Here is a 26,438-nt window from a genome sequence, read left to right on the forward strand (position 1 = left end):
TTTGGATCCCTCTGTCCTTTACTCTGTGTAACTTCTGCCTTTCAAATAAAAACAAAATAAATATTTTTTTAAAAAAACAAAATACTTTAAAATGTCAGTTTGGTGGTATCATAAAGAATTGATGTGATAAGGTTACTTAGTCCACTGAGATGTAAAATAAATCATTAACGCTTGCCCTTTTTCTGCCCTAGTTGTCTTGACGTGTTTGGAAGCACAAGATTTTCCCAATCCTTGTAGATATGGACAAAGAAGAAAGGAAGACTATCAACCAGGGTCAGGAAGAGGAAATGGTAACCCGGTTTTGTAATTGTGAAATATCGTTTTATCTCCACAACTTATTCTAGGAAATAGAAAAATACAGTTAATCATTACCACCACCACAGCTCTTCAGTGCACTTAATCTTCCTTATCCCGTTTCTCAGTTGTAGTATGTAATACCTATTTGTTGGTTTTAGTGTAATTAACTCTTTTCTTACCTGCAAACTCCTAAGACCCAAGACGTATATTTTTGCATTTGGTGATTTAAGAAGTTAACATTAGCTAATGTTTATAAAAGATTTGTAGGGGGCATAAACAGATATCTCAGGTAAAAGGTGAAGATATCCTGTTATAAATATGAGTTTCAGATAAAGAAGGGAAAGGTTTTTAATATATGTTGCAAATGTTGTCGGGTAAACAAAAGAATTATTGTTTATTTGAAATTTAAATTTAACTAGCTTTCTACATTTTTTACTTGCTGAGTCTGGAAACCGTTATTGGTTGGTGGGGGGGATGTAATTGAAATATTTGAAATAATTTAGATCAGAGATCCAATTAACAGTCATAGTAGTATTAAAACAATTAGTAAGCACTTGAAAAAAATACTGTTTAAAAACCCATTCTATCCAAATTTGGTGTGATAGTCCAGATTGTCCCCTAGATGAGATAGATGTTAACAGTGGAAAACCAGATGAAATGCCAAGACTGAGTTTAGTTGCTGGAAGTGCAGCGGTATTAATCTTTTAGTTTTTGATGGACATATCAAGAAGATGTTACCATTTGGGGTGATTGATCAAGGAATTCTGATACTTTTATATATTTTTTACAAATTAAAATTATTCTAAGATAAACAATTTTAAAATGATATAACCTCACAAGATAAATTCCAAAAGAATTAAAAACGTATGTGAAAATGACAAAACCGTTACGAGATAGGTATTTGGCCTAAGTGGTTAGGATGCTGCCTGGGGAGTTGACCCCCGCGTCACAGCACCTTGGCTGGAGTCCTGCTCTGCCGTCCTGTCCACCCTCTGCTGCGACACATCTGAAAGGCAGCAGATGCTGGCTGCAGGAGTTTGCTGCCCCCCCACGCGTGTGGGAGGCCCAGAGGCAGTGCCTCACTCTTGGCTTTGTCCTGGCCAAGACTCAGCAGGCAGTTTAGGAGTGAACCAGAAAATTGGAGAGCTCTTCTCTGACTCTCTCCCTGTGTCTGCCTAGCAAATAAAATGAAAATAAAACTTAAAGCTTTTCTTTAATTTTAGGAAAATACATTAAATGTGAATATACTAGATCAGTGGAGGAGAATGTATTAATGACAATATCAAATGTAAAACCGGAAGTGTAAATGTTGACACATCTTTAAAATTTTTAATTAATGTCTTTTATTTATCTTGAAATGCAGGAATTGAGAGAAAGGGAGGACAGTGTGATCTTCTGCTGGTTCACTTCCCAAAAGGCCTCAATGGCCAGAACTGCGCTGGTTTGAAGCCAATAGTCAGGAGCTTTTTCTAGGTCTCCTGTGTGGGCACAGGGGCCTAAAACCTTGGACCATCCTCTGCTGGCTTCCCAGGCCATCCTCACGGAGCTGGAAGGGAAGTGGAGCAGTTTGGACTTGAACCGGTGCCCACATGGGATGCTGGCACTGCAGGTTGAGGATTAGTCTGCATGGTGCCGCCTCAATATCAGTAAATTTAACTGCTTAAAAGCATAACTTTGACAATGAATTTGTCAGAAGAAAAATTGAGGAGTAAATTACGGAATAGGAAAGTACTTAGGTTTTACATGAGAGAACTTTGGAAGCTGTCTGAAAAAGATTGTAGAGTTTACCTAGAACTTTATTGCTTGATAATTAATCGCATGATCACTGTGTCCTGTGCAGGAGATTTATGGTTACAATGTGAGCCGCTGGAAGCTGGCTGTGGTTTCTTTAGGAGTGATTTGTACTGGCGGGTTCCTCCTCCTCCTCCTCTATTGGATGCCCGAGTGGCGGGTGAAGGCGACCTGTGTTAGAGCTGCAATTAAAGACTGTGAAGTGGTGCTGCTGAGGACTACTGTGAGTGCACGTGTCTTCTGGTTACAGAAGGAGCAGTGCCTGTGTGCACACTGTGTCCAAAGGAGCGCTATACGCATGACCCGGGTATAATGAGCAATGCTCACTGCAGTGGTTCCAAACTGTCTGAAGATCCCGAAGGTGATCCTATCCCACACCTTCCGTTTACAGCTCTTGATGCCCTGGGAGGTGTCACTGTCTGTCAGAACTGGTGCAGCAGCACAGTGGCTCATGTGTCACTGGCAGACCAGCTGTCTGCTGTGTGATACCGCTGCATCAAGCTTATTTTTTTTTTTAATTCTAATTGAAAGCATTTGAAAAAGCTTTTACTGTCCTGTGTCAGTATGTAAATTGGTAAATTAAGGAATCACTTAGGATATTTTATGGAATACTGGTCATTGTATCAGGGAAGTATGATCATAAAATTGGTGAGCCATGGAAAGCAGCTGTTGTTTTAGCTGATGAAATATTCATGCTGTGGTTTAGCATTTCCTGAGTAAGAGGTTGTGCCTTGTCAAAGATGAGGAAATAATATGTGAAGGATGAAAATCTTGTAGAAAACACAGGCAGTTATACAACATACGTAACTGACTTTACTTTTCTCCCTTTTTCTTTCCTAAGGATGAATTCCAAATGTGGTTTTGTGCAAAAATTCGCTTTCTTCCTTTGGAAGCTCCCCCATTTTTGAGTCCAAAATCTACAGTTAATAAGTTTTCCAATGGCCATGCAGTTCATCTAACTGAGAATTTGACTGAAGAGAATAGGCAGGAGATGACTAAATATTCCCAGACTCAATCTCAACAGGTATTGTGATCTTATTAGTATATAAGTTTCCTGAAAAACCAGAATGATTGCATTTTTGTTACCGTATACAGCCTGTAACTTTGTGTTTGCAGTTATTGCTTGAGATAAATGTCTGTGCACTTAAAATTTGTATCGCTGTTTATAACACAGCAGATTATGTGATAAAACACTTGATGATGTGATTTTTGATGTAACATTTGTGTATATTCTACAGATTCGTTATTTCACCCACCATAGTGTAAAATATATCTGGAATGATGCCATTCACAATTTTGATTTCTTAAAGTAAGTATCTTTATTTTTTTGGGTTATATTATGGATATCCTGAAAAATGTTTTAGGTAGAAAAGATTTTGCTGTAATTACATACAAGTACAGGCATTTTGTTGCATACATTTTATTCATGAACTCTCCCTAGTGCTATTTGAAGACTCATTAACCACTTTGAAATAAATCATCCTGTCTCATTGCCAACTTTATGTGAAAGTTAGAAGCAGTGAGATACCAAACCTGCCGAGCCTGCCTTGTTGCTTTTACCTCCTAGTGAGTTCTTAAGTGAGCCTCCTGGTGTACAGCTAGCCTAGGACCCTGACCCCTTGGTATGCCAGTAGTTTCCCTCATAGCTGCAGTTGAGGAATGAGGTAAAGGAAACTTTATTTGTAAATGTGTGGGTGAAGAATGGGGCATTGTGAGATGTGTCAGTTCTCTGAGTAGGACACATTGGAATAATCCCTGTGTTTTTTGTGGAGAGATCAAGTTCATTAAGATTCTATTTTTATTGTCAATGTTGAAGTGATTATTATAAGCTTTAAATATCATTGCTTTAGAATGCCAAAGGAATTATTGATTCTATCAGTAAAAACAAGAATCTGTTATGAACATTTAAAATATTTCTGTGGATTTTTCCTTCGGTGAAGTAAAGAATTGGGGAAATCTGAAAGGGTGCAGGGTGTTTCCCAGTGGCTGGCGTTAAAGACCATTGCAGGTCGAGAAGCCTTACCTTGAGGAAAACTGCCAAGGAGCCGCCTTTTTGTCAAAATAGAGAAGTAAAATTGCAACTTCATTACTGGTCCCTGCTAACTTCTGGAGATGTCATCAACCTCATTGGGAAAAAATGTCAAACCTGTTTGCCATGTGGCTCTTGCCAACCACAAAGGCAAATGAGACTTAGCCCCGGGATGACAGTTTCCCATCTGAAAAAAGTGGGGGAAGATAGGAATCACGTGTAAGGTTCTCTTGGCCGTAGATTACAGGCTGTAGGACTGGGGGACCTTTTTTCCTTTAAGGGTCATTTTGGTATTTAGTATCGTTATAAGCCAAACGAAATTATCACTTTTAAACTTAGCTGCTGTAAGTCTTCTGAAATGAGTCCCGCCTGTGGCTATCTTGGTGAGGCCAGATGTCATGATTTTGAAGGCTTTAATATGGCCCATGGGTTGGACATTCTCCACCCTTGTTTTGGAGAAAATATGACAAGTATTCAGTTACAGAGAGCACAATTGAGACATTTTTTCTGGAAAACTAGGTATGTTAGTTGAGGATTAGCTAGGATTTGCAGATCAGAGATACTGTTTGTGATTCATAAATTCTGTACTTCCAGTCTAGGGATGTGTTAGTTTAGGGAAGGATTTGGATTGGGGGGATTTGTGGAGATGGAAGAAAATGAAGAAGATTTCTTAGGTTAGGGCTGTGGATGAAGCTTCTTTATCTTTAGTTGGAATTGCTTAGTCGGTTGGTTATGCTTTAAGCTTAGCTTTTGTTTAATTATTACAGCTTTGGCCCAACCTTAACGAATAGTGATGTTATTATAGAAATTAAAACGTTTGGAGGCGTTTGTCATGTGATAAATACGTTGAAAACTTAAAAGTTGTCATGTTTGAAACCTTTCATTGTTTATATTAAGAATTTAAGATCTTAAAGTTTTCACTCATAATCAGTTTTTGTTAAGAGTTTCTAAAAATTTGTAAGGAAATCACACTTTAAGTTAATTTAAATCAGGAATATAGAAAAAATGAGGCGTTAAGAAGTTTGGATATTTAAAACTTTGTTTAAAGTAAAAACTTTGGATTTATTTAGGGGACTGGATGAAGGTGTTTCTTGTACGTCAATTTATGAAAAGCATAGTGCAGGACTGACAAAGGGGATGCATGCCTACAGGTAATTTTTATCCAACTATAGTCAGATCTAATCTTGAATCCCTGAATTTGGTAGTACATGTGTAGTCCACCCTTTATCCTGCTTGTACATACTAAGAGATGTTTTTAATATTTTATTAGATACAGGAGTTGAGTACATAGTGATATTTGAATAAGACTGCCTCAGTTTAGGAGTCATACAAATGTTATAACTAATATGTTCAAGTTGCTATTCCTAAAGTTAGTATATTCCATCGATTCTGAGGTACAAATTTTCCTCTGTTCTAGCATCTGTGAAATTTGATGTGTCATAGTTGGTAATGTTATCCTTTACTTGATAGATTTTGTGTTTTTCTTGGTTGTATATACAAAGTAATGGTATATCTTGACAATTGACAGCATCTTAGGTTTTCTGAAATATGTTACTTGGAATTGTATGCACGAGCCCAGATTTACTGCAGTGGAAATTTGTAAACTGGTAGATGATCTTTATGCAGAGTTGTTCTGTGTTAAAGTATAAAAAGAAACCAGGATATTGCATAATTTAAAAATAAATGGCAATGAATAAATAGATGGCACTTAAAAATCATAAATTTTCTTAATACTTGGATAGCATGTTCTTTCAAGGATTAGAAAATAAAAAATTTACTCATTCAAACTTCATAAAATGAAGGAACCAATTACTGTATCCTAGAGAAATGCACTTTTGTGGCATATGGAATTAAGTAGAAGGATTTAAGCTGTTTTTTAGAAGCTTGTTTTTCTAAAAGTCCTGTATATAATGTTTTGAAATAATCTTGCTAGAAAAGTAGTATAGATAATGCATTAATTAGAAAAGCAAATCTTTAGAATTTTTAGTCTTATAAAAATTAATTATGGGAAAGGTACTTGTCACAGAATTATTCGTTCTCTTGAAAAAATTAATTATAAGAAAGATACTTGTCATAAGTACGTGTGTGAGACAATGAAACAAAATATCAGAAGCTTAGTTATTTATACTATTTCTGACTTCTTTGATTTAAGTGCTCTAGCTAAAGAATTTGAATTACAAAAGACAAGCTCTAGGAAATACTGTGGAGTGCTCTGGTTTGAACCTTAGCTAATGTATTGCTTTTCCTAAATTAAACTAATAGAATATAATGTACCCTTATTTTATTTTCCTGTTTCAGAAAATCGCTTTATGGAGTAAATGAAATTACTGTGAAAGTGCCTTCTGTTTTTAAACTTCTAATTAAAGAGGTAAGACTAGCAATACAACTCAGTGTTTGGTAGATTTGTCAGTTTGGAAGCAGTCATTTTAAGTAATACAGTATCTTTTTTTTTTTTAAATTTGGTGACTTATCTGGCTTCTTTCTTTTTTTTTTTTTAAAGATTTATTTTTATTACAAAGTCAGATATACAGAGAGGAGGAGAGACAGAGAGGAAGATCTTCCGTCTGATGATTCACTCCCCAAGTGAGCTGCAACGGCCGGTGCGCGCCAACCGATGCCGGGAACCAGGAACCTCTTCCGGGTCTCCCACGCGGGTGCAGTGTCCCAATTCATTGGGCCATCCTCGACTGCTTTCCCAGGCCACAAGCAAGGAGCTGGATGGAAAGTGGCTGCCGGGATTAGAACCGGCGCCCATATGGGATCCCGGGGCGTTCAAGGCGAGGACTTTAGCTGCTAGGCCACGCCGCCAGGCCCGGCTTATTTCATTTTAAAGCTAATGGCAGAGAAAGACTTTTGGGCAGAGATTATCTTTTGATTTTTGTCTAAATTTTTAACTGTTGCCAGGGATGTGAGTGTAAAGGATTCTGGGCTTGTAAAGGAGGCAGTAAGAGCCACTATTTAGCAGGAATAGCCTCACAAATGTTCATTCCAGCTTTGGCTAATAAAAGTCCAAAATTAATAAATGAGATTGTTTTCCTTTTGTTCCAGAGAACAGCTATGTAATGTTGTTTAGAAACATGGCATAATGTAATGTAATGATTAGGAATGGGAATGATTGATTTCTTTTATTTATTTATTTATTTTTATTGCAAAGGCGGATATACAGAGGAGGAGAGACAGAGAGGAAGATTTTCCGTCCGATGGTTCACTCCCCAAGTGACTGCAACGTCTGGAGCTGAGCTAATCTGAAGCCAGGCGCTCTTCCGGGTCTCCCATGTGGTGCAGGGTCCCAAGGCTTTGGGCCGTCCTCAACTGCTTTTCCAGACCACAAGCAGGGAGCTGGGTGGGAAGCAGGGCCGCCTGGATTAGAACCGGCGCCTATATGGGATCCTGGTGCGTGCAAGGGGAGGACTTTAACCACTACACTATTGTGCCGGGCCCGAATGATTATTTCTAACCTTGTCCCATTAGTATCTATTTTTGACCTTTGAAAATCCCTCTGAATGGGACCAGAGCTGTGACGTTGCTCACATACTGCCTTCTTCCCTTGGGTGCTAGGAAACTGACCACTCAGTTGCTAAGAAGGTTATCTTGTAGATTGCTTCTCAAATGAAAGATGGAGGAGCTGTATGGTTCTAACTTTCATTCAGTTTGATTTAAAATTTTTGCTTTTTAGGTTCTCAACCCATTTTACATTTTCCAGCTGTTCAGTGTTATTCTGTGGAGTACTGATGAATACTATTACTATGCCCTAGCCATCGTGGTTATGTCCGTAGTCTCAGTTGTAAGCTCGCTCTATTCCATCAGAAAGGTGAGTCCAAACTTATTCCACATTCCATAACCTGTGTTTTGTAGTAACATAAGGTGTTCAGAATAGTGCTTGGTACAGTGTAAGCGTTCCATGGGATTGTTGGTTTGGACGTGTGAACATAGACTCGTGTCTCCCTTTGTCTTGTTGATGTTGGAGGTGGCAGGTGGATTTTAGGCTACCACTTCACGGAGTGGAGGCCATCGGGGCCTGCTTAAGTGTCTTGTAAAGGCAGAGTAGTAGGCTTGCACCATATTAACTAATTTTTAGTATCTTGAAGATAATTGCTTTTTCAGTGTGTTGAGGTGAGTTAAATTTTTTTTTCCTCTTTCAGCAATATGTGATGTTGCATGACATGGTGGCAGCTCATAGTACTGTAAGGGTTTCAGTTTGTAGAGTGAACGAAGGTAAGTCCCTCAGGTGTCTGTTGGAAAAATAAGTCACAAAAGACACTCATTAAGCACTAATATGAAGTCCCAGTGTGTTACACACTCATGATTGTTTTTAAAGACTGATTTTTATTGGGAAGTCAGATTTATAGAGAGATGAGGGGAGAGGGAGAGAGACAGAAAGGAAGAAAGAGAGAGAGAGAGAGAAAGAGAGAGAGAAAGAGAAAGAAAGAAAGAAAGAAAGAAAGAAAGAAAGAAAGAAAGAAGATCCTCCATCTGCTGATTCACTTCCCAGGTGGCCACAACGGCTGGAGCTGAGCCAGTCAGAAGCCAGAAGGCAGGAGCTTCTTCTGGGTCTCTGTGCAGGTGCAGGGTCCCAAGGCTTTGGCCATCAACATTGCTTTCCCAGGCCACAAGCAGGGAGCTGGATGAGAAACGGAGCAGCTGGGATTAGAATCTGCGCTCATACAGGATCCCAGCAGATGCATGGCGAGGACTTTAGCCACTAGGCTTTCGGAATGGGCCCACACTCACTGTTTTGAAAACTAAAAATGTGTTTGGATTCCTGAGTTTCTTTGAAGTTCTTTCAGTTTTGTAAAATTGTGTTTTTGTGCAGTGTGGCAGTTACTATGCCAGGCTCTGTTGACCTAATTTTGTTTCAGTTACAGGTGATGATTTGTAGCAACAAAAGGGTGACATATGCCATGATAAAGATCAAATGGCTTACATATTAGAGAGATAGGGAGAGCACATTAACTGGCAAATGTCAGGACTGGCTGTGTTTTTTTTGAAAGGCAGAGGGAGAAACAGACCTTTATTCACTCCCTAAATGCCTGCAACACCCAGTAAGTATAGACCTGGCTGAAACGAAAAACCAGAAATCTCATCTTGGTCTCCCACTTGAGTGGCTGGGGCCCAGTTACTGGGGGCATTTTCAGAAAATGCCTTCCCAACCGCATTTGCAGAAAACTGGATCTGAAGTGGAGTAAGTGGGACTTGAACCAGTGCTCTAAAAAGGGATGTAGGTATTCTGAGTAACAGCTTAAATAAACTGCTCCACCACTGTAGAAGCCGTCAGGAATACCTTCTTTGATTTTTTTTTTTGGTAAGATTTATTAATTTGGAAGAGTTCTATATGGATAGATCAGTCTTCCATTGCTGGTTCACTCATCAGAAATCACAGTGACCAGACTGGGCCAGGCCAAAGGCAAGAGCCAGATTTCCTATGTGGGCAGCAGTGATCTAAGTACTTAGGCCATCTGTTTTCTTGGGCACATGAGCAGGGATATGAAGTGGAACAGCCAGGACTTGAACCAGCACCCATATGGATGCTAGCATAGCAGTTGGTGGTTTAACTGCTATTCACAGTGTTCCTGATGAAATGATTTTAAGTGGGCATTGTTTGAATTTGGTAAAGATAGATGAGGATATGCATTTGGTCAGTGGTTAAGACAGTACTTTTGATACACTTACCCCATTTGGAATGCTTGGTTTCCATTCCCAGCTCTGTATCTAGTACCATTCTTGCTAATGTGTACCCTGGGAGATAATAGGTGATGCAAGTAGATGGGCTCCTGACACCCAGGTAGGAGACTTGGGATGAGTTCCTGGCTCCTGGATCCTGGATCCTGGATCCTGGATCCTGGCTTCAGCTTGCCCCAACCCTAGATGTTGCTGCCATTTGGAGAGTGCACCAATAGCTAGGCTGTCTCTGGCTTTCAGATAAAATGAGATAATTTTTTGTAAGTAATGAGAAAGTTGGTAATGTGAAGGTAAAAGACAGAAAGGAGTCCAAATGCCTAAAGGTCTTTAACTTGGAGATTGTGTGCTCATGATCAGAACTGAAAGAAATTCAGTGGGCCATATGTAACACCAAGTAATGGACAAGTTTCTGAGCAATGCTGGGGAAGTTGGGTTCAATCTGAAGGCTGTGGGATGCTTGATAGCTTTTAAGCAGGGTGGTGGTATGAAAATATTTGCTTTTTTAGAAAAAAAGTGTTCTGACTTTTGTGTTCAAACTGGTTTAGAGAGACGTTTTGGGGCAGAAATGAGGGAAGTTTGAAAAATACTTAAGACATTGGACAGGTTTTAGTGATGATTAATTTGCTCAGTTTAGGTGAGTGTTGGGTAGATCATTGCTTTTTTTTTTTTTCCCAAGTTACAAATTTCCCCTTTTTTTTCAAACTTAGAAATAGAAGAGATCTTTTCCACAGACCTTGTGCCAGGAGATGTCATGGTCATTCCATTAAATGGGACAGTTATGCCTTGTGATGCAGTGCTTATAAGTGGTACCTGCATTGTGAATGAAAGCATGTTAACAGGTAAATGAAACTGAATGAATTTATTTTATTCTGAATGAATCAGATTCTGCATTATGCTTCAACATGGTACTAAGTAAATCCCTATGCTGTTGGCTGTATCTCTCAGCGTGCCTCTGCTCACTGTTTGAGGCCATGGTTGTAGTTAGGGAGGAGGAAAGAAATCCATTGGTTGTGAAGCTCCTTGCTTCCCTACTTGTGTAAGAAAGCACGAGTTACTTAAGATTTCAAACTTTTACCTTGCTTCCCTTTGGAAATTCACAATCTGGAAGGAGAGCTTTATATCTTTTTATATCTTTTTAAAATTGTGTGGTTTGTTATCAGTCTAGCAAGAAAAAGATTCCCACATAGTGCATCTTGAAATTGTTGAGTCTTATCTTAAAACAAATACACAGAAAATTTCTGTACACTTGCCTCTCAAGCACGAAGTATGAATGCTACAGAGAATTCACTCTTTTTGAAATCCTGTTAAAAGATTCATTTGAAAGGCAGAGTGATGGAGGGACACACACCCGCACACACAGAACTCTTCATCCACTGATCGTCTTACCAGATGTTTGCAATAGCCCATTGTGGGCCAGGTGGAAGTCAGGAATCGGAAACTTCAGTTTGGGGTGGGGGAGGTTCTCCCATGTATACGCAAGTTCCCGAGAACTCTGGCCATCATTTGTTGCTTCTCTAGGTGCATTAACAGGAAGCTGGATTAGAAATGGAGTAGTTGGGATATGAACTAGCAGTCTGAACTGGGATGTGTGTGTATCTTAAGTGACAACTTAACCTGTTGTGCCACAATGCCCACCTTGAATATTTTAAAGAGAATTTTGCTATTTGATTGTTTGAAAGGATTCCCACACTATGCATTCTTCTCTTCTCTCCCTTGCCTAGAAACCTTTTCTGTTCCATGAAAGAAGAGAAATGGGGAGTGTGCGTATGTGTGTATATGTGTGTAAGGGTAGTACGTCTTCATACTTCTTTGTGGTAACTTTTCCATTCTAGTAGTTGAGAGCAAAAAAATGAGGTAATAGAAATAGATAGCAGTTGTCTGACAACACAATTTTGAGATATGTACATTTTAGTTGTAAACCACTTTTTGAAATTACTGTTAAGAGTCAACAGTATTAGGTGGGGAAATTGGCAGACAATAAGCTATTTGATTAAGTTATGTGATTCTTGTCTATAGCTCTTTATTGTATTGTAAATAGCATAGCAACATTTAGGATATTTAATAACAAGATATTTGAGGTGTTTGATAATGATTTCTGTGCTTTCTTACATTGATGTTTTAATGGATTTTCCCCTTCTTTCTAGGAGAAAGTGTTCCAGTGACAAAGACTAATTTGCCAAATCCTTCAGTGGATGTTAAAGGAACCGGAGAGGAGTTATATAGCCCTGAAACACATAAACGACACACTTTGTTTTGTGGGACCACTGTCATTCAGACTCGTTTCTATACTGGAGAACTTGTCAAAGCCATAGTAGTTAGAACAGGTAGAAGAAGATGTTTAAACTTGTCTTACAGGTTTTAGCATATGATACCTGCTGAATGTTTTAAGAAAAGAATGTTACTTGAGAAGTAGTTTTCATTTCCTTATAAAAATGTGACTTCTTTTCCTCTTAATTTTTTGCAAGGATTTAGTACTTCCAAAGGACAACTTGTCCGTTCCATATTGTATCCCAAACCAACTGATTTCAAACTCTACAGAGATGCATACTTGTTCCTTCTGTGTCTTGTGGCAGTGGCAGGCATTGGATTCATCTACACTATTATCAATAGTGTTCTAAATGAGGTATTTATCTCTGTTGGCTTTGATTCTTAATCATTGTAAGTGGCTATTGAGGGTTTTCAGGGGCTGGTGAGATTGGGAGAACCTAGAATGTTTAAGCTAATCTGATCTTAGTTAGTTTAGTTACTAGTGTCATACAGCTTTTTGAAAGTTATAGTATCAGCTGAGAAGAAAGAAGGGGCCCGGTGCGGTGGCCTAGCAGCCAAAGTCTACCTTGAACATGCCAGGATCTCTTATTGGCGCCAGTTCTAATCTCGGCAGCCCCACTTCCCATCCAGCTCCTTGCTTGTGGCCTGGGAAAGCAGTCCAGGACAGCCCAAAGCCTTGGGACCCTGCACCCGCGTGGGAGACCTGAAGGAGGTTCCTGACTCCTGGCTTCGGATCGGCGCAGCACTGGCTGTTGTGGTCACTTGGGGAGTGAATCATTGGATGGAAGGTCTTCCTCTCTGTCTCTCCTCCTCTCTGTATATCTGGCTTTCCAATAAAAATAAATCTGTAAAAAAAATATTCCAGGAGAAGAACTTCCATTGAAGCTCCTGACTCCTGGCTTTGGATCAGCTCTGCTCCAGCCATTGTGGCCACTTGAGTGAACTAGTGGATGAAACCTCTCTCTCTCTGTTTCTCTGTCTCTCTCTGTCTCTCTCTCTCTCTCCCCTTCTGTCTTTAAATTTGCCCTTCACATAAAAATAGAGATTTAAAAAATTGTTTTACTTTTAAAGGCCCTGCTAACTTACTCTTTTTTTTTTTTTTTTTAACTTATTCTTTACCATTTATTTATTTGAAAAAGAGAACTTCTACCTAATTGTTTATTCCCCACATGGCCACAACAGCTGGGACTGTGTCAAGCTGAAGCCAGGATCCCACAACATCTAGTTCTCCACGTGGGTATAGGAGCCTAAGCACCTGTGCCATTCTCTGCTGCTTTCCCATGTACATTAGTGGGGAGCTGATGAGGAATGGAGCAGCTGAGACGCACAGGATACCAGCATTGCAGGTCGTGGTTTCACTCACCACATCACAGTGCTGGCCCCTTAGTTTCCTGTTCCCTGGAGAGACTCACAGGGTGGTGCTTACAGGATAAACCACTTTCTGACAGTGCTTGTAGAACCTGAGTTATGTGTGTTTTGTGTGAAGGATGCAAGGCTTTTACAATGAGAGACTTTTCCTTTATAGTTGCTATTGGTCTGTGATCCGCTGACAATTCATTGAACTTCTAATTTGCGGAATCTCTGAAGGAAAAAAATTAGGCACAGTTAATAAATGTGTATGCATATATACTGATACACAAAATTCAAATTTTTACTGAGTCAATATTCAACTTAGTATCTAATATTGTGTTTTGACATTTTGTGTTCATTTTAGGTAGAAGTTGGGGTAATAATTATTGAGTCTCTTGATATTATTACAATCACTGTGCCACCTGCACTTCCTGCTGCAATGACTGCTGGTATTGTATATGCTCAGAGAAGATTGAAAAAAATTGGCATTTTCTGTATCAGTCCCCAAAGGATTAATATCTGTGGACAGCTGAATCTTGTTTGTTTTGACAAGGTTGGGTCAATTTCATCATCATCCTCAAAAGTTAACTTGTAGCTTTAAACTATTTGGAATCTGTTTTCCTGTTTTTTTGCCTGTTAGTATGCATATGGTAATGCACCTCTAACTTTTCCTCTTCTTTTTGTAATAAATGTCATTTTTATGTATTTAGTATTTCCTCAATTCTTAATCTTTTGGAATATACTTAAATCTACAGTGGACTAATTCACCTCCAGAATGAACATGATCTTGCGTATTTCTAGATAGTTCTTATGTATTAGAAGTCTCTATATATCAGTAATTGCTGTGCTTTTATTGTGACTTAAGGTATGTTAGCGTTTGCCGAATGATGTTGACTGTAAGTTTAAAAGCTCTCGACTTTACTCACCTCGTAGTTTTTCTGTGAAGTTTTTGAGCCCACCTACATAATGCAATACTACCATGAAACTGTAAACTTATCAGTTGTCTTTATCTAATATCTACTTTAGATTTTCCTGCCTATCTTAAGAATATCTCAAACTTGTACAATATATGTATTTTTCACATAATACAAATAGAAATCACATTGATAATATGTAACACTTGATTTTCATTGCTTCTCAGTTCCCAATCTTTTTTTTTTTTTTTTTTTTAATATTTAAAGCTGGTTCATATACGACCTAAATTTGGCTGATTGTTTCCTTCTGAAGTCATTTCACTTGATCCCCTTGACTTATTACATCCTGAACCCTCACTCTTTAGTAGGTTGGTTAATAGATTGACTGTTATGTTGTATCAGTTTTTCCTGAACTCTTTAGTATGTCCATGGCATATAGTTTTAATGGCTTGTTCTGTTTTGAGGAATTATCCTTAATCTGCTGCATGTGAATTCCTTTTTTTTTTTTTTTTTCCAGACAGGAACTCTCACTGAAGATGGTTTAGATCTTTGGGGGATTCAACGAGTGGAAAATACACGGTAAATATGCACCATAGATGATTGATTTTTTAAAGAAAATTTTGGAGTTAGCATTTTGCTTGAAAGGCAAAGTTATCTTTTATCTGTTCGTTCATTCGCCAGATTCCTTCATCGGGAATGGGTCAGGCAGAAGGCAGAAACTTAGGACTTTATTAGGTCTCCCACTGTCCATGAGTGACAGGGGCCCAGGCGCTTGAGCAGTTCTGTGTTGCCTTCTAGGATGAGTATTAGCAAGAAGCTGGATTGGAAGCAGGGTAGCTGGCACTTGAAGCAGGGCTTCTCTTTTGGGATGATGGCATCACAAGCAGTGACTTAAGCTGCTGCACCCAATGTCCACCCTGATTGTTTGATTTTCTTTTTTTTTAAACATATATTTTTATTGCATTTCATTTTTTTAAATTAATTACATTGCATTATGTGATACATTTTTTATGCATTGGGATTCCTCCCGCCCCTCCCCACACCCTCCTCCCCCCCCCCCACGGCGGATTGCTCCACCTTGTTGCATTTCCATAGTTCAAATTCAGTTGACATTCTTTCATTGGAGGTATTTACCAAGCATAAAGTCCAGCATCTTATTGTCCTGGTAAGTTCAATGGTTTCTTGGTGAGACCATCTCTGGTCTGAAGGTAGAGCCGGCAGAGTATCATCCCTATCAATTAAAAGCCCCAACATAATATTTCCAACCATTTACAACATTGTGGCATTAATTGACATGGTATTGATTAACCAATATGTTAATAGGAAAATGCAGGTTCTCAACCACAACCTGTGACTTCTTCATAGACATTTCAATTTTGGTTTATATTCAACCATGTTCTATACACCTTAAAATGGCTTAGATTGTTATTCAGCTGTCTCATGCCTATTTTAATTTTAGTATTTAGCAGTTTATAGCATTGAAGCATGTTTTCGCTGAACCTGGCTGTTTTTCAGGTGGTCTAACTCTATAATTCTAACAGGATATATGTCAACAGTTTAGGTGAGCATGTTTAGGAGGGGTGTGCAGAGAAATCTTTCATACCCCAGTGAGGAGTAACTAATCTTTGTGTCCCACCAGTGAGTTATAAGTGCATCCCCGCTGGCCGTTTCCTGTCTGTTTCTAAGCTTTCCTTGTTGTTCTCTATCCTAGTTTTGTTTGTTTGTTTGTTTTGAGGGGTTTCTGGGGCGTTCCTGATGGTTATTGCAAGAGAGGGTGGAGACCCAAAATTGGAAGCAGGCAAGGACCAGAGAAAGCTCCTCTCCCTAGTTTCGAAGGAAGTTTACTGTTCTTCTGTTTCTGTGGACCGCTCAGTGCTCCTGGTTGTCATTCCGATGACCTTGGATCCTGCAAGGCAGGATTTGGGCTTCTTCCATCCCATGTGGTAGATCCAAATGGGGGTGGATGACCTCAGAGTTCTTGGCCTCTGAAGGCACTCCATTTCCCCATGGTCTCCTTGGCAGTAGGGATGTAGTCCTCGGTGCTCATACTGATAGTCCTTGGTGAGGATCTAGGAGTCTTCAGGGTAGGGATTCAAGCCTCCTGTCCGCCTGCTCCACTCTGGGGTCCCCTCCCTGCTCTATGCATATGACCTCCTGTTAAGAGGTTGTTAGGATTGCTCCTGATTCCCTCCATATGCCTTTGTAGTTTTGCTATTGTCTAATGCTAATTTGAGTCTGTTGTCTATGAGTTACCAGTTATGATCCTGATAGGTTATATTTCCCATCTTCCTCATACCTTCTAGGGTGATGTAAGATTTCTCTGCTCTCCCTCCCCATTTCCAAGTATCATGGGGCCTTACAAGTACATTAGGTTTTACAATTCTTTGATGTAGATCATAAGCAATCTGCCTCATATCATTGGTTACTTCACAGTATCTTATTACATGAGATAAGGCTGTTTGGGGTTCCGATAATATTACTGTTTTTCGGATTGACATCATTTCATAACAGCCACATTGATCACAACAACAACAACATCAACAACAAATTGTAGCACCCTGCTAAAATAATGTGCCACTGAATAAGCAACACATGCTTAACTAAAAGGAAACACAGAAGTCTTTTGGGAAAGATGATGCCATCATATACTTCATGAGCACTTGGTGAATTCTACTAGAGAAAAGAGATTATTTGGAAGCAAACAAACTGACATAAAAACATCAAAACATATGAGATACAGCCAAAAGAGCAGACAGACAATCACCAAAAAAAAAAAAAAAAAAAAAAACCAGTATAGATTGGACTGTTGGAGTTACACTTTCCATGTTGGCTTCCTTATATGAGAGAGAATATATGGTATTTGTTTTTTTGTGATTGACTCGTTTCACTGAGCATAATGGCTTCTAGTTGGGACTAGATGCAAGATGCAAGATTCAAACACATACAAAGTAACAACTATCATAACAACTGTGTACCTGTCATCAAGATTAAACAGTCGACATCTTAGCATATTCATACTTGCTTCAGATATCTTTTTTTTCCCCCCTTTTGAGATTTACTATTTTATTGGGAAGGCAGATTTACAAAGAAGAGGAGAGACAGATCTTCTGTCCACTGGTTCACTGTTCAAATGGCCATTATATCTAGAGCTGAGCCAATTCAAAGTCAGGAGCCAAGAGCTTCTTCCTGGTCTCCCACCTGTGTGCAGGATCCTTAGGCTTTGGGCCATCCTTCACGGCTTTCCCAGGCCACAAGCAGGGTGCTGGATGGGAAGGGGAGTAGCTGGACTTGTATTGACGCCCATATGGGCTCCCAGTACTTGAAGGAGAAGGATTGGCCAATTAAGCTATTGTTCTGTGCCCCAGACATCTTTAAAAGATTAAAATACTTCAGAAATTGTTAAAGCCTTACTCTGTCCCTTTTCTTTTTTCTTAGTAACATTCTAAGTGGTTTTGGTTTTTACATATTTTATATTTTCATTATATGCATAATTTATAAATAAACATGAGAGTACCTTGAAAAGCTTTTAGAAAGCAAAACTAAAAGGTAGTTTTATTTTGATACATAGATTTGTTTTTTGCTTTTTTTTAAGATTTATTTATTTTTATTACAAAGTCAGATATACAGAGAGGAGGAGGGACAGAGAGGAAGATCTTCATTACTGTAGTTGTGCTTTTACTTACTGGTTTATACAGTTGGAGAGAGGTTGTTATTTGCTATTTTCAATAATTAGTGTGTCTTCAACTTTTATAACCTACTGAATTTACTAATCTCCAGTACTGCATGGTACCTTTCGTTCTTAGCTGTGTACCAGCTTTCCTAGTGTTTTTCATATAGATCTTTACCTGTTGGTTTTTGTGTGCTACTGTGCTCCCTTTTGTTCAAATATATTTGAAATTATATGAACCCTAGTCAAATTAACATGCCTGTTTCTCTTTTTTAAGAAAGGGGTCAGATGTGGAAATAGCCAAATAAACTTTCTTGCCCAACATATGGTTTGGACCCAACTAAAGAGAAAACCAAGCATGAGGGAAAGAGCATAATGGAAGAGAAATAGGTTGAACATCTCCCGGGTTTATGAAAACATACATCCTTAGAATCCAGAAGTAAAATGGAATTCATATGCAAATAAAAACTAGGTTTAAATGCAAATATCAAGGGTGAAGAATTAAAGTTAGAGGGACAGGCAAAGAAGGAGATTAGCAAAGCAACAATGACTCTTGCTTGTAAGGTCTCTTCAGAGAAGTCAGCAGTGATTCTGATTGGTTTTCCCCCCGTATGTGATCTTTTCTCTGCTTCGTTCTTTTTTTTTTTTTTTTTTTTTTTGTGAATTCAAATATCCGGTTTTTTTTTTATTTTTATTTATTTATTTATTTATTTGCTATCTTTACGTTTATTTATTTATTTTTTTTATTGTTAATTATTTTGCATTATGTGACAGTTTCATAGGCTCTGGGAATCCCCCCCCCTTCCCCTCCCCTCTCCCCAGTGGATTCCTCCACCTTGATGCAGTATTACAGTTCAAATTCAATCAAGATTCTTTCATTGCAAACATATACCAAGCATAGAGTCCAGCTACTTATTGTCCAGATGGGTTGAATAGTTTCTTGGGGAGACCTTTTCTGGTCTGAAGTTTGAGCTGGCAGAATATCATCACAGTCAATTAAGAGTCCCAATATAACATCAACAGCAATTTGCAATGTTATGGAATTGACATGGTTTTGAGTAACCAGTGTATTAAAAAGAAAAAAAAAAGAAGGAAAACAAGTCCTAGCCACCACCTATGATTAGCTCATTGACATTTCAATTTTAGTTCATATACAGGACCGGCTGCTCTATACCTTAAAATGGCCATAAGGCACCATTCAGCTGTTTCGTGTCCATTTCATCTTAGTATTTAGCCAGTTGTTGTGTTGAAGTAAAATTTTGCTGATCTTGGCAGATTTTAGGATAATCCAGACTGGCTTGTAACTCTAACAAGATATATGTCAACATTTTAGGTGCAGAACATTTTTTTTTTTTTGGGGGGGGTGTGTGTGCAGGAAAATCCTCAACACCATGGTGAGGAGTAACTAATCTTTGTGACCCACCCAGCGAGGCATGAGCCAATCCATGCCAGCTCTTTCCTGTCAGATTTCAAGTTCTACTTTCTGTTGTTTATTTATTTTAGGTTTGTTTTTTTTGTTTGTTTTTTCTTGTCTCAGGATTCTTTCTTTGTCTTCGTTGGAGTGGAACTTGAGCACCATATGTCTGGGTGAAGATCTCTTTGGGTCGTATCTGCTGGGAGTCCCCCAACCGTCCTGGATTTGGGCTGGGTTCATGTTCCAAGTGTTTTGGAAGTTTTCCTGTATAATTTCGTCGAGCACCCGTTGCATTCATGACTCTCTTTCTGCTCCTTCAGGAAGGCCAATAATCCTAATATTCGATTTTCTGAGGTTGTCTTTCATTTCTTGTATGGTCTTATTGGCTTTGTTCAGACTTGTCTCCAGCTGTTTAATGAGCTGGGTATCTTCATTTTGTGTGTCTTCTGTTTCAGAGATCCTCTCTTCTGATGTATTTATTCTGTTGGTTAGGCTCTCAATTTTGTGCTCTAAGTCAGGATTTTACTTTTCATTTGTTGTATTTCTGTGACTATGTGGTTCTTGAATTCCTTGAAGTCTTCCCAGTTCTTCTCATTGTCTCTGACAGATTTTAACATTATTTTTTTGAATTCCTTGTCTTTCATGTCTTCATCTCGCATTTCCGAAATAGATACTGGCTTTTGATCCTTTTTTGGTGGGGTGCTGGCTCTCTCATCTGGATCATTACTTTTTCTGGAATTTCTTCCCATTGTGTTAGTGTTTCTTTTTGAGAGACCTAGGCACCAGCGTGCTGAGGGGTCTTCAAGCACTATCCTGCAGAGATTGGAGCCTGCAGGCGTGGAATAGCAGGGTGCGGGGGTTTTCAAGGCACTTTTGGTGCGTCTCCAGTGCACTGGACCTCAGGACACCACTTCCAAGGCACAGCGGATTCAAGGCGCACTCTCAGCTCGTCCCCTACACGTACACGACCACAGGCTGTGCGGGAATGAAGGTGCACTCTGGGAGCGCCCCCTGTGCGTGGGTTCACGGCATGGAGGTTTCTAGGTGCTTTCTCGGTGTGTCCCCAGTGCCAGGGACTGCAGGGCGTGGAGGTTCCAGGTGCTCTCTGGGAACCCCTCCTGCACACGGATCCGCAGTGCCCTCCTGGTGCGTCTCCCACTCACGGGACTGTAGGGTGTGGAGTGTTCCAGGTGCTCTCTGGAAACGCCTCCTGCGTGGGTCCGCCCACCCCCATTAGCTTGCGTCCGCCCAGCCCAGAGGCATTCATGGGTCCTCACAGCCCAGAGGCGTGCGCGGTTGCACGGGTTCGTACAGCCCCACTGTGTGCCTGTCCGCATGGCACAGGGGAGTATTCAGTGTGCTTTCTCTGTGTCTCCTCAGCACACAGGACCGCTGTGTGTCACCTCCAAGACACAATTTCGGCAGTTTCAAGGCACTTGCCCTGTGTCCTCAGATGCTGGAATCTCCGGGGGGGGGGAAGGGGTGGGGAGATGAGCACCAAGGATGCTAGGGCTTTGTGCGTGCCCCTGGAGGGTGAGCTCCGGGGACTTCTGACCCACTGCTGCCTCTACCCAGTTCACCCAAACCTCAGGCTCTTGCAGTCTGCCTCTGCCGCTGGTGAGGACCTTTGCCAGTGATGATCCCTCCAACTTTCCTTATCGTCTGGCTGCATCTCCTGGCGGCTACACTTAAACGTGACTCAGCAGGACTGGAGTGGGACGCTGTCTTCCCTGCCTTTTGTTTTATTTTGTTTTGATTTTTCCTGGTTGCTCTTCCGAGTTGTGTGGATTTTTTTGCCTCCACACTGTCCAGGGAACTTCACACTCCTCTCCCTGCAGCTCTATGTTGCGTTCTATCCCTCTCGCTGTGATCTCCCTCACATACATCCTCCTATGTCGACCATCTTGCTAGTCTCCAAAGCAACAATGACTCTTTAGCAGCAAGAAGAAAAAGGCTAAGGTGCTAGAACACCAGTGACAGTGACACAAAACTAATTATAATATAGTTACAAAGAAGAGAATTGAATTCACAGTAATGGGGTACAAGAATTAATGGATAAGTGTGTAAACAGAAAAATCTGCATATAGGTTATATAAAATCAAAATCATAATGTTGCATATTACATAATAATAAATATCAGGAAGAGAGGGGAGGAGCCAGCTCAATCCACTGTGCAGCAGTCCCTGCCCCAACAAGCTTACTTGTTATTTTGGTTTGTGAGTGAAATTTTTTCTCGTTTACTCTTCTCGCAAAATTACATAGGTCTTCGCCCACAATTGCCTTTTTTTGGATGAGTGTAATTCTATCAGTACTGATTCCCTCCTTACGTGGATCCAGGACTTTGTTGTTCTTGTGTAGATATCGAAACCCATGCATGTCCCTAGGATTCAGAGAGACCTCCACCTTCCTCACCCCAGCAGCCACACAGCAGCTCAAGCTCTTGCCCTCTGATGATTTTTTTTCCTGTGTTCCTGGCACTTGAAAATTCGTTTTACAAGCTTAGTTTTGGATTTAAAATAATTATTTTTTATTTAGAAAACCTGAAAAAAATTGCCTATAAAATTGTCCTAATTCTTAGAACTTATAAATCTGATTCACTGTATTTTCTGTTTAGATTTCTTTTACCAGAAGAAAATGTTTGCAATGAGATGTTGGTAAAATCTCAGTTTGTTGCTTGTATGGCTACGTGCCATTCACTTACAAGAATTGAAGGAGTGCTTTCTGGAGATCCACTCGATTTGAAAATGTTTGAAGCCATTGGATGGGTGAGTTCAGAATTATGTAAAAAGCATTGATGTTACTTAGACAGTTTTTTAAATAAATCGTTCTATTTTTTATGATATTTACATAGTTAAGAGGAATGCCCATGTGGACCACGGTATAGGGTCGAGGAATGAGGGAAAGTGAATGCAACAGCTGTCTCCAGTCTCAGGGAGAGAAAGAGAGAAAGCCAATCCCACCTGGTGAATTGCTTCAGTTGCCACCCGATGTCATCCCAGGGTCCCCTATGTGAAGCATATTCCAAGGGCACTGCTCAAGTGGTTTCGATAATTCTGATATGCTGTTGACTTTGTTGCTCCAAGATTGTGGAAATTCTTCCAGAGATAATTGGCTGACAGAGTCCACCTTAGAAGCTCCACTGGCCCAGATACTCACTGACTAGGAGACTTGTCCAATTTGTTCTGCCCTCCGTAGTACTAGACAACCTGTGCAGGCCTTAATGAACTGGTTGTCATGACCCCCATGTGCATTTGGTGCGCAGGCCTTGCTGGTTGTCATGACCCCCATGTGCATTTGGGCATGCCATCTGCTGCACAGACTTCCACAACCGAGGATACCCAGTTCTGATACTTGCACTCCAGTCAGACCACGCATGCTGTGTATTTTTTCCCTTGGTTTGAGTTCTGAGTCCAGTGATCCAGCTGAGTGGGAAAGCCCTAAATAAACCTTGCCAGAGGTGAGCCCAGACTTGACGTGTGTGTGTCAGCCAGTGTGGGGTCCAGTTCAGTCCTTCACCCACATCAGCCTACACGTACTGGTGTTTAGAGTTGCCTGTTCAGTTCTGTCCCCAGCCCCATCTCAACTCAAAAACCAATGGATGGCTGCAGTTCAGTCCATGTCTGCCCTCCACACACTCTGCCCTCACATGCACTAGTGGGAACTGCGGCCTAGTTAGAGTGAGTCTCAGCAACCTCCACTGGACCTGCCCCCAGCCCTGGTTCCTGCATATTTCAGTGTGTGCAGGATAGTGGCCCATTCGCTCCTCCTCTCCATTTGGCTCTTAGGCATATCAACAGGTTTTGTAGCTCAGCCCAACCAATCCCACTATGCAGTCCATACTCATGACTGTGGGTGCTATTGCCTTTCCAGCTAGGTCCATGCCCAGCACTGGTTCTTATGTTCACCATGGGAGCTGCAGCATATCAGAGGGGGAGCCTATAATTTTCCTGCTATGCTCACTCCCAGCCCCTTATCTTGTACTTTCCAGCTGGTTATGCAGTCTAGCCTGACAGGACTTCCTCCTAGTTCTAGCACCTGCTAGCCAGTACTGCATTAAAGTCCAACCAGCCTGAATTCACTCTGGCTCGTGAATGAACCAGTGGAAATGGTTGCTTAGGCTAGCCTGGCTTTCCCCCTAACCCAGACCATGTGCAGGCTAGAGGATTTTGTAGCCCTGCCCAGTTTGGAATGCCCTCCATCCTGTCCTTAATATAAATTAGCTGGTGTTGTAGCCCAACCTGGCCTGTCTTGTACCTACTGCTACTTCTCACATTTGGCAGTGGGTGCTATGAACTGGCCCAGACTGGCCCACCCCCAGACCTGACCCACACATATGCTGGTGGGTATTGTAACATGACCTGGTCTAGGCTGCTTTCAGTTTGGTTCTTGCACTCACTTGTAGGAACTGTGTCCTGGAAGAAGAGTTCCCCAAGCTCTTCTATCAGGTCACCTCCCAGTAGCAGATCTTGTGCATACTGGTGGGTTCTTGGCCCAGCCAGACTTGGCCCACCTCCTGTCCTTGCAGGTAAGGCAGCCCTGCCTGACTAACCTGCATCCATTCTGGCTCTTATTGTTGGGTGCTACATCCCAGCCCAGTCTGGCACCCCTTAGACCTAGCTCTTGCGTGGTTCAGAGGGTGCTGAGACCTTGCCCAGCCTGTCTTACACATGCTCTGGCTCCTGTGAGCATTAACAGGTGCTGGAGTCTAGGCCGGTCTGGCACACCCCAGACTCAGTTCACACCTGTGCTGAGAGATGCTGCAGCCATGCCAGCTCAGTTTGCCGCCCCGATTCCAGCTGTTGCACTCACTGGTGGGAACTGTAGCCCAGCCTGGGCATCCCTTAGCTCCATGACCAGGCTTGCTCCCAGCCACTGATCCTGCAGCTGTTGGTGTTTGCTTTCACCCAGCCTGGCATTGCCCATCAGCTGTCTTTGTCTTTGTCATCAGATGCGGCAGTCTGGCCCGCCCCCAGTCCCAATTTTTGTTGTTAGGTGCTACAGCCTAGCCCTGCCCAGTCTGCTCTCATCCCTGGCTTCCATGAAAATCTGTAGTTGTGATATATCCTAGCATAGCCTGGCATGGCATGCACCCGATCATAGCTCTTGGGCATGCCAGTGTGCTATGTTTTGGCCTTGCCCTACCTGGTCCTTCCCCACAGAGCCAACCCACACACCCACCGACAAGTGAAGCAGCCCTGCCCGGCCTGCCTAACACCCTTCTGACTCACATGCTCATCAGTGGGAGTGACAGTCCACCAGGGGAATTTCTCAAGTCCCCCCACCCCTCCAGGCCCACTCCCAGACCCAAATCTCACATGTGCCAGCAGGTCTAGGCCCCTGTTTTTCAGTCTGCCCCCTAGTGTAGGCTTTTGTGTGTGCTAGTGGATGTTGTGGCAAGGTCCATCCCATTTGGGTGTATCTGCGGGTGCTACAGCCTGAGCCAGCCTGACCTGTTTTCAACCCCAATTTCCTCAAGTAAGCCAGGTGGTATGGCAGTACCATATATGAGCCCACAAATTCCCCACAGAATCTCCTCCTAGACCCAGTTCTCTTGTGAGCAGGGTAGTGTCCTGGCCCAGCCTGACGTGGGCCACCACCCTGCCCCAATACTGGAGTCTAGCCAGTAGAGAGTATTTGATACCAGGCAGCCCAACTCGGGTCTCCCACATGGCATGTGCGTTGGTTTGGCTACCAAAGGTCCACTGGTTCTCAGCCTCCTTGTTTACCTTGCCGTGGCCTGGTTTTTAGAGCCCCCCAGAAGTCACTCCTTACCTGTCAAGTTCTCCCTTAGTGGTCCTCCCTCCCACAAATCCCTAGAACCCATTCTCTGAGCAATCCACAGCCCTGCATACCCATGAGCATGCAGATCCCTAAGCCCAGTCTCCCTGTGGTGTGCTGTGCCAATATGGATGGAGCTTTGCCTGCCCAGACAGGGCCCACACACGTTCACATGTGGGTGGGTCCACAGACCGTCTGCTAGCATACAGGCATCTGTCTCCCACGTGTCCTCAAAAAAAAAAAAAAAAAAAGAGATAGGCAACTATGCTGACACACTGATAAAATTAACACAAACTTGGCATTAACCAGGCCCAGGATGTCTGCTAGCTATTAGCTGCTTTTCTCCCAGCAGTGTAACACCTGCCTAGATACAATGCAACCTAGGCAGTTGCATATAGGTGGGGTACTTTGCTAATCTAAATTCCCTTAATAGAGGTCGGCTGTTTCAGGTCCCTGTTTCGTGATTATAAGGTTAAAGCAGCTGTTAGCACCTTATCAGTAGGCTGGAGATAGGTGGAAGGATCGGAACTGACACAGTTTGTTGGCCACATGCCATAATTTATAAAGTAGTCGTGTATCCTCAGTGTTCTTTTGTATTTGCTCTGTATATAAACACATACATACTTGGTTGTTATTTACAATTTCCTTCTGTTTTTATCATTGATAATTTTCATTTCTGAGCATTTGCCATTATTCACTGGTTGTTACCATTTTAGATCCAATAATAATTTTTTTCAAGATTTACTCATTTTTATTGGAAAGTCCGATTTACAGAGAGGAGGAGAAACAAAAAGATCCCGCATCTGCTGGTTTACTCCCCAAGTGGCCACAATGGCCGGAGCTGAGCCAGGAGCCTCTTCCAGGTCTGCCAAGTGGCTGCAGGGTCCCAAGGCTTTGGGCCGTCCTCCACTGCTTTCTCAGACCACTAGCAGGGAGCTTAATGGGAAGTGGAACAACTGGGAGATGAACAAGTGCCCATGTTGGATCCCGGCCACTGCATGCAAAGCAAAGACTTCAACCGCTAGGCTGCTGGGCTGGGCCCAGTAATTGGTTTCATTTGTCATAATGGTCATTCACATTGTGGAGTGCAGTGTGATGTTTCAGTGAATGTATCCAGAGCTTATAATGGTTGGCTTTATGCATCAGCTGATGGTTTAAGTGGTTGTGTCTTGTCACTCACAGAGATCTGAATCGAGTTTCTAGTTCCTGACTTTATCCTGATCCAACCTCAGCTGTTGTGGGCATTTAGGA

The 26,438-nt window shown here is 41.5% G+C and overlaps 1 protein-coding gene across 4 annotated transcripts in view; it reads left to right on the forward strand.

Moving 5' to 3' along the window:
* The window catches only part of ATP13A3 (ATPase 13A3), a 90,023-nt gene that overhangs the window by 33,089 nt on the left and 30,496 nt on the right, over nt 1-26,438 (forward strand). For 3 of the 4 annotated variants that reach the window (XM_058662097.1, XM_058662100.1, XM_058662098.1), the window contains 14 exons: nt 192-290; nt 2,138-2,311; nt 2,930-3,112; nt 3,327-3,397; nt 5,188-5,268; nt 6,416-6,485; nt 7,794-7,928; nt 8,260-8,332; nt 10,504-10,635; nt 11,941-12,120; nt 12,262-12,419; nt 13,779-13,967; nt 14,846-14,907; nt 22,024-22,174. In XM_058662097.1, the coding sequence (XP_058518080.1) occupies nt 240-290; nt 2,138-2,311; nt 2,930-3,112; nt 3,327-3,397; nt 5,188-5,268; nt 6,416-6,485; nt 7,794-7,928; nt 8,260-8,332; nt 10,504-10,635; nt 11,941-12,120; nt 12,262-12,419; nt 13,779-13,967; nt 14,846-14,907; nt 22,024-22,174 (1,710 nt within the window). In that variant the 5' untranslated portion in view covers nt 192-239. The remainder of the gene's footprint in view (nt 1-191; nt 291-2,137; nt 2,312-2,929; nt 3,113-3,326; nt 3,398-5,187; nt 5,269-6,415; nt 6,486-7,793; nt 7,929-8,259; nt 8,333-10,503; nt 10,636-11,940; nt 12,121-12,261; nt 12,420-13,778; nt 13,968-14,845; nt 14,908-22,023; nt 22,175-26,438) is intronic. The other variant, XM_058662099.1, reaches the window with a different exon arrangement.

Source organism: Ochotona princeps, chromosome 3 (assembly GCF_030435755.1).
Source record: "Ochotona princeps isolate mOchPri1 chromosome 3, mOchPri1.hap1, whole genome shotgun sequence".
Lineage (NCBI taxonomy): Eukaryota > Metazoa > Chordata > Mammalia > Lagomorpha > Ochotonidae > Ochotona > Ochotona princeps.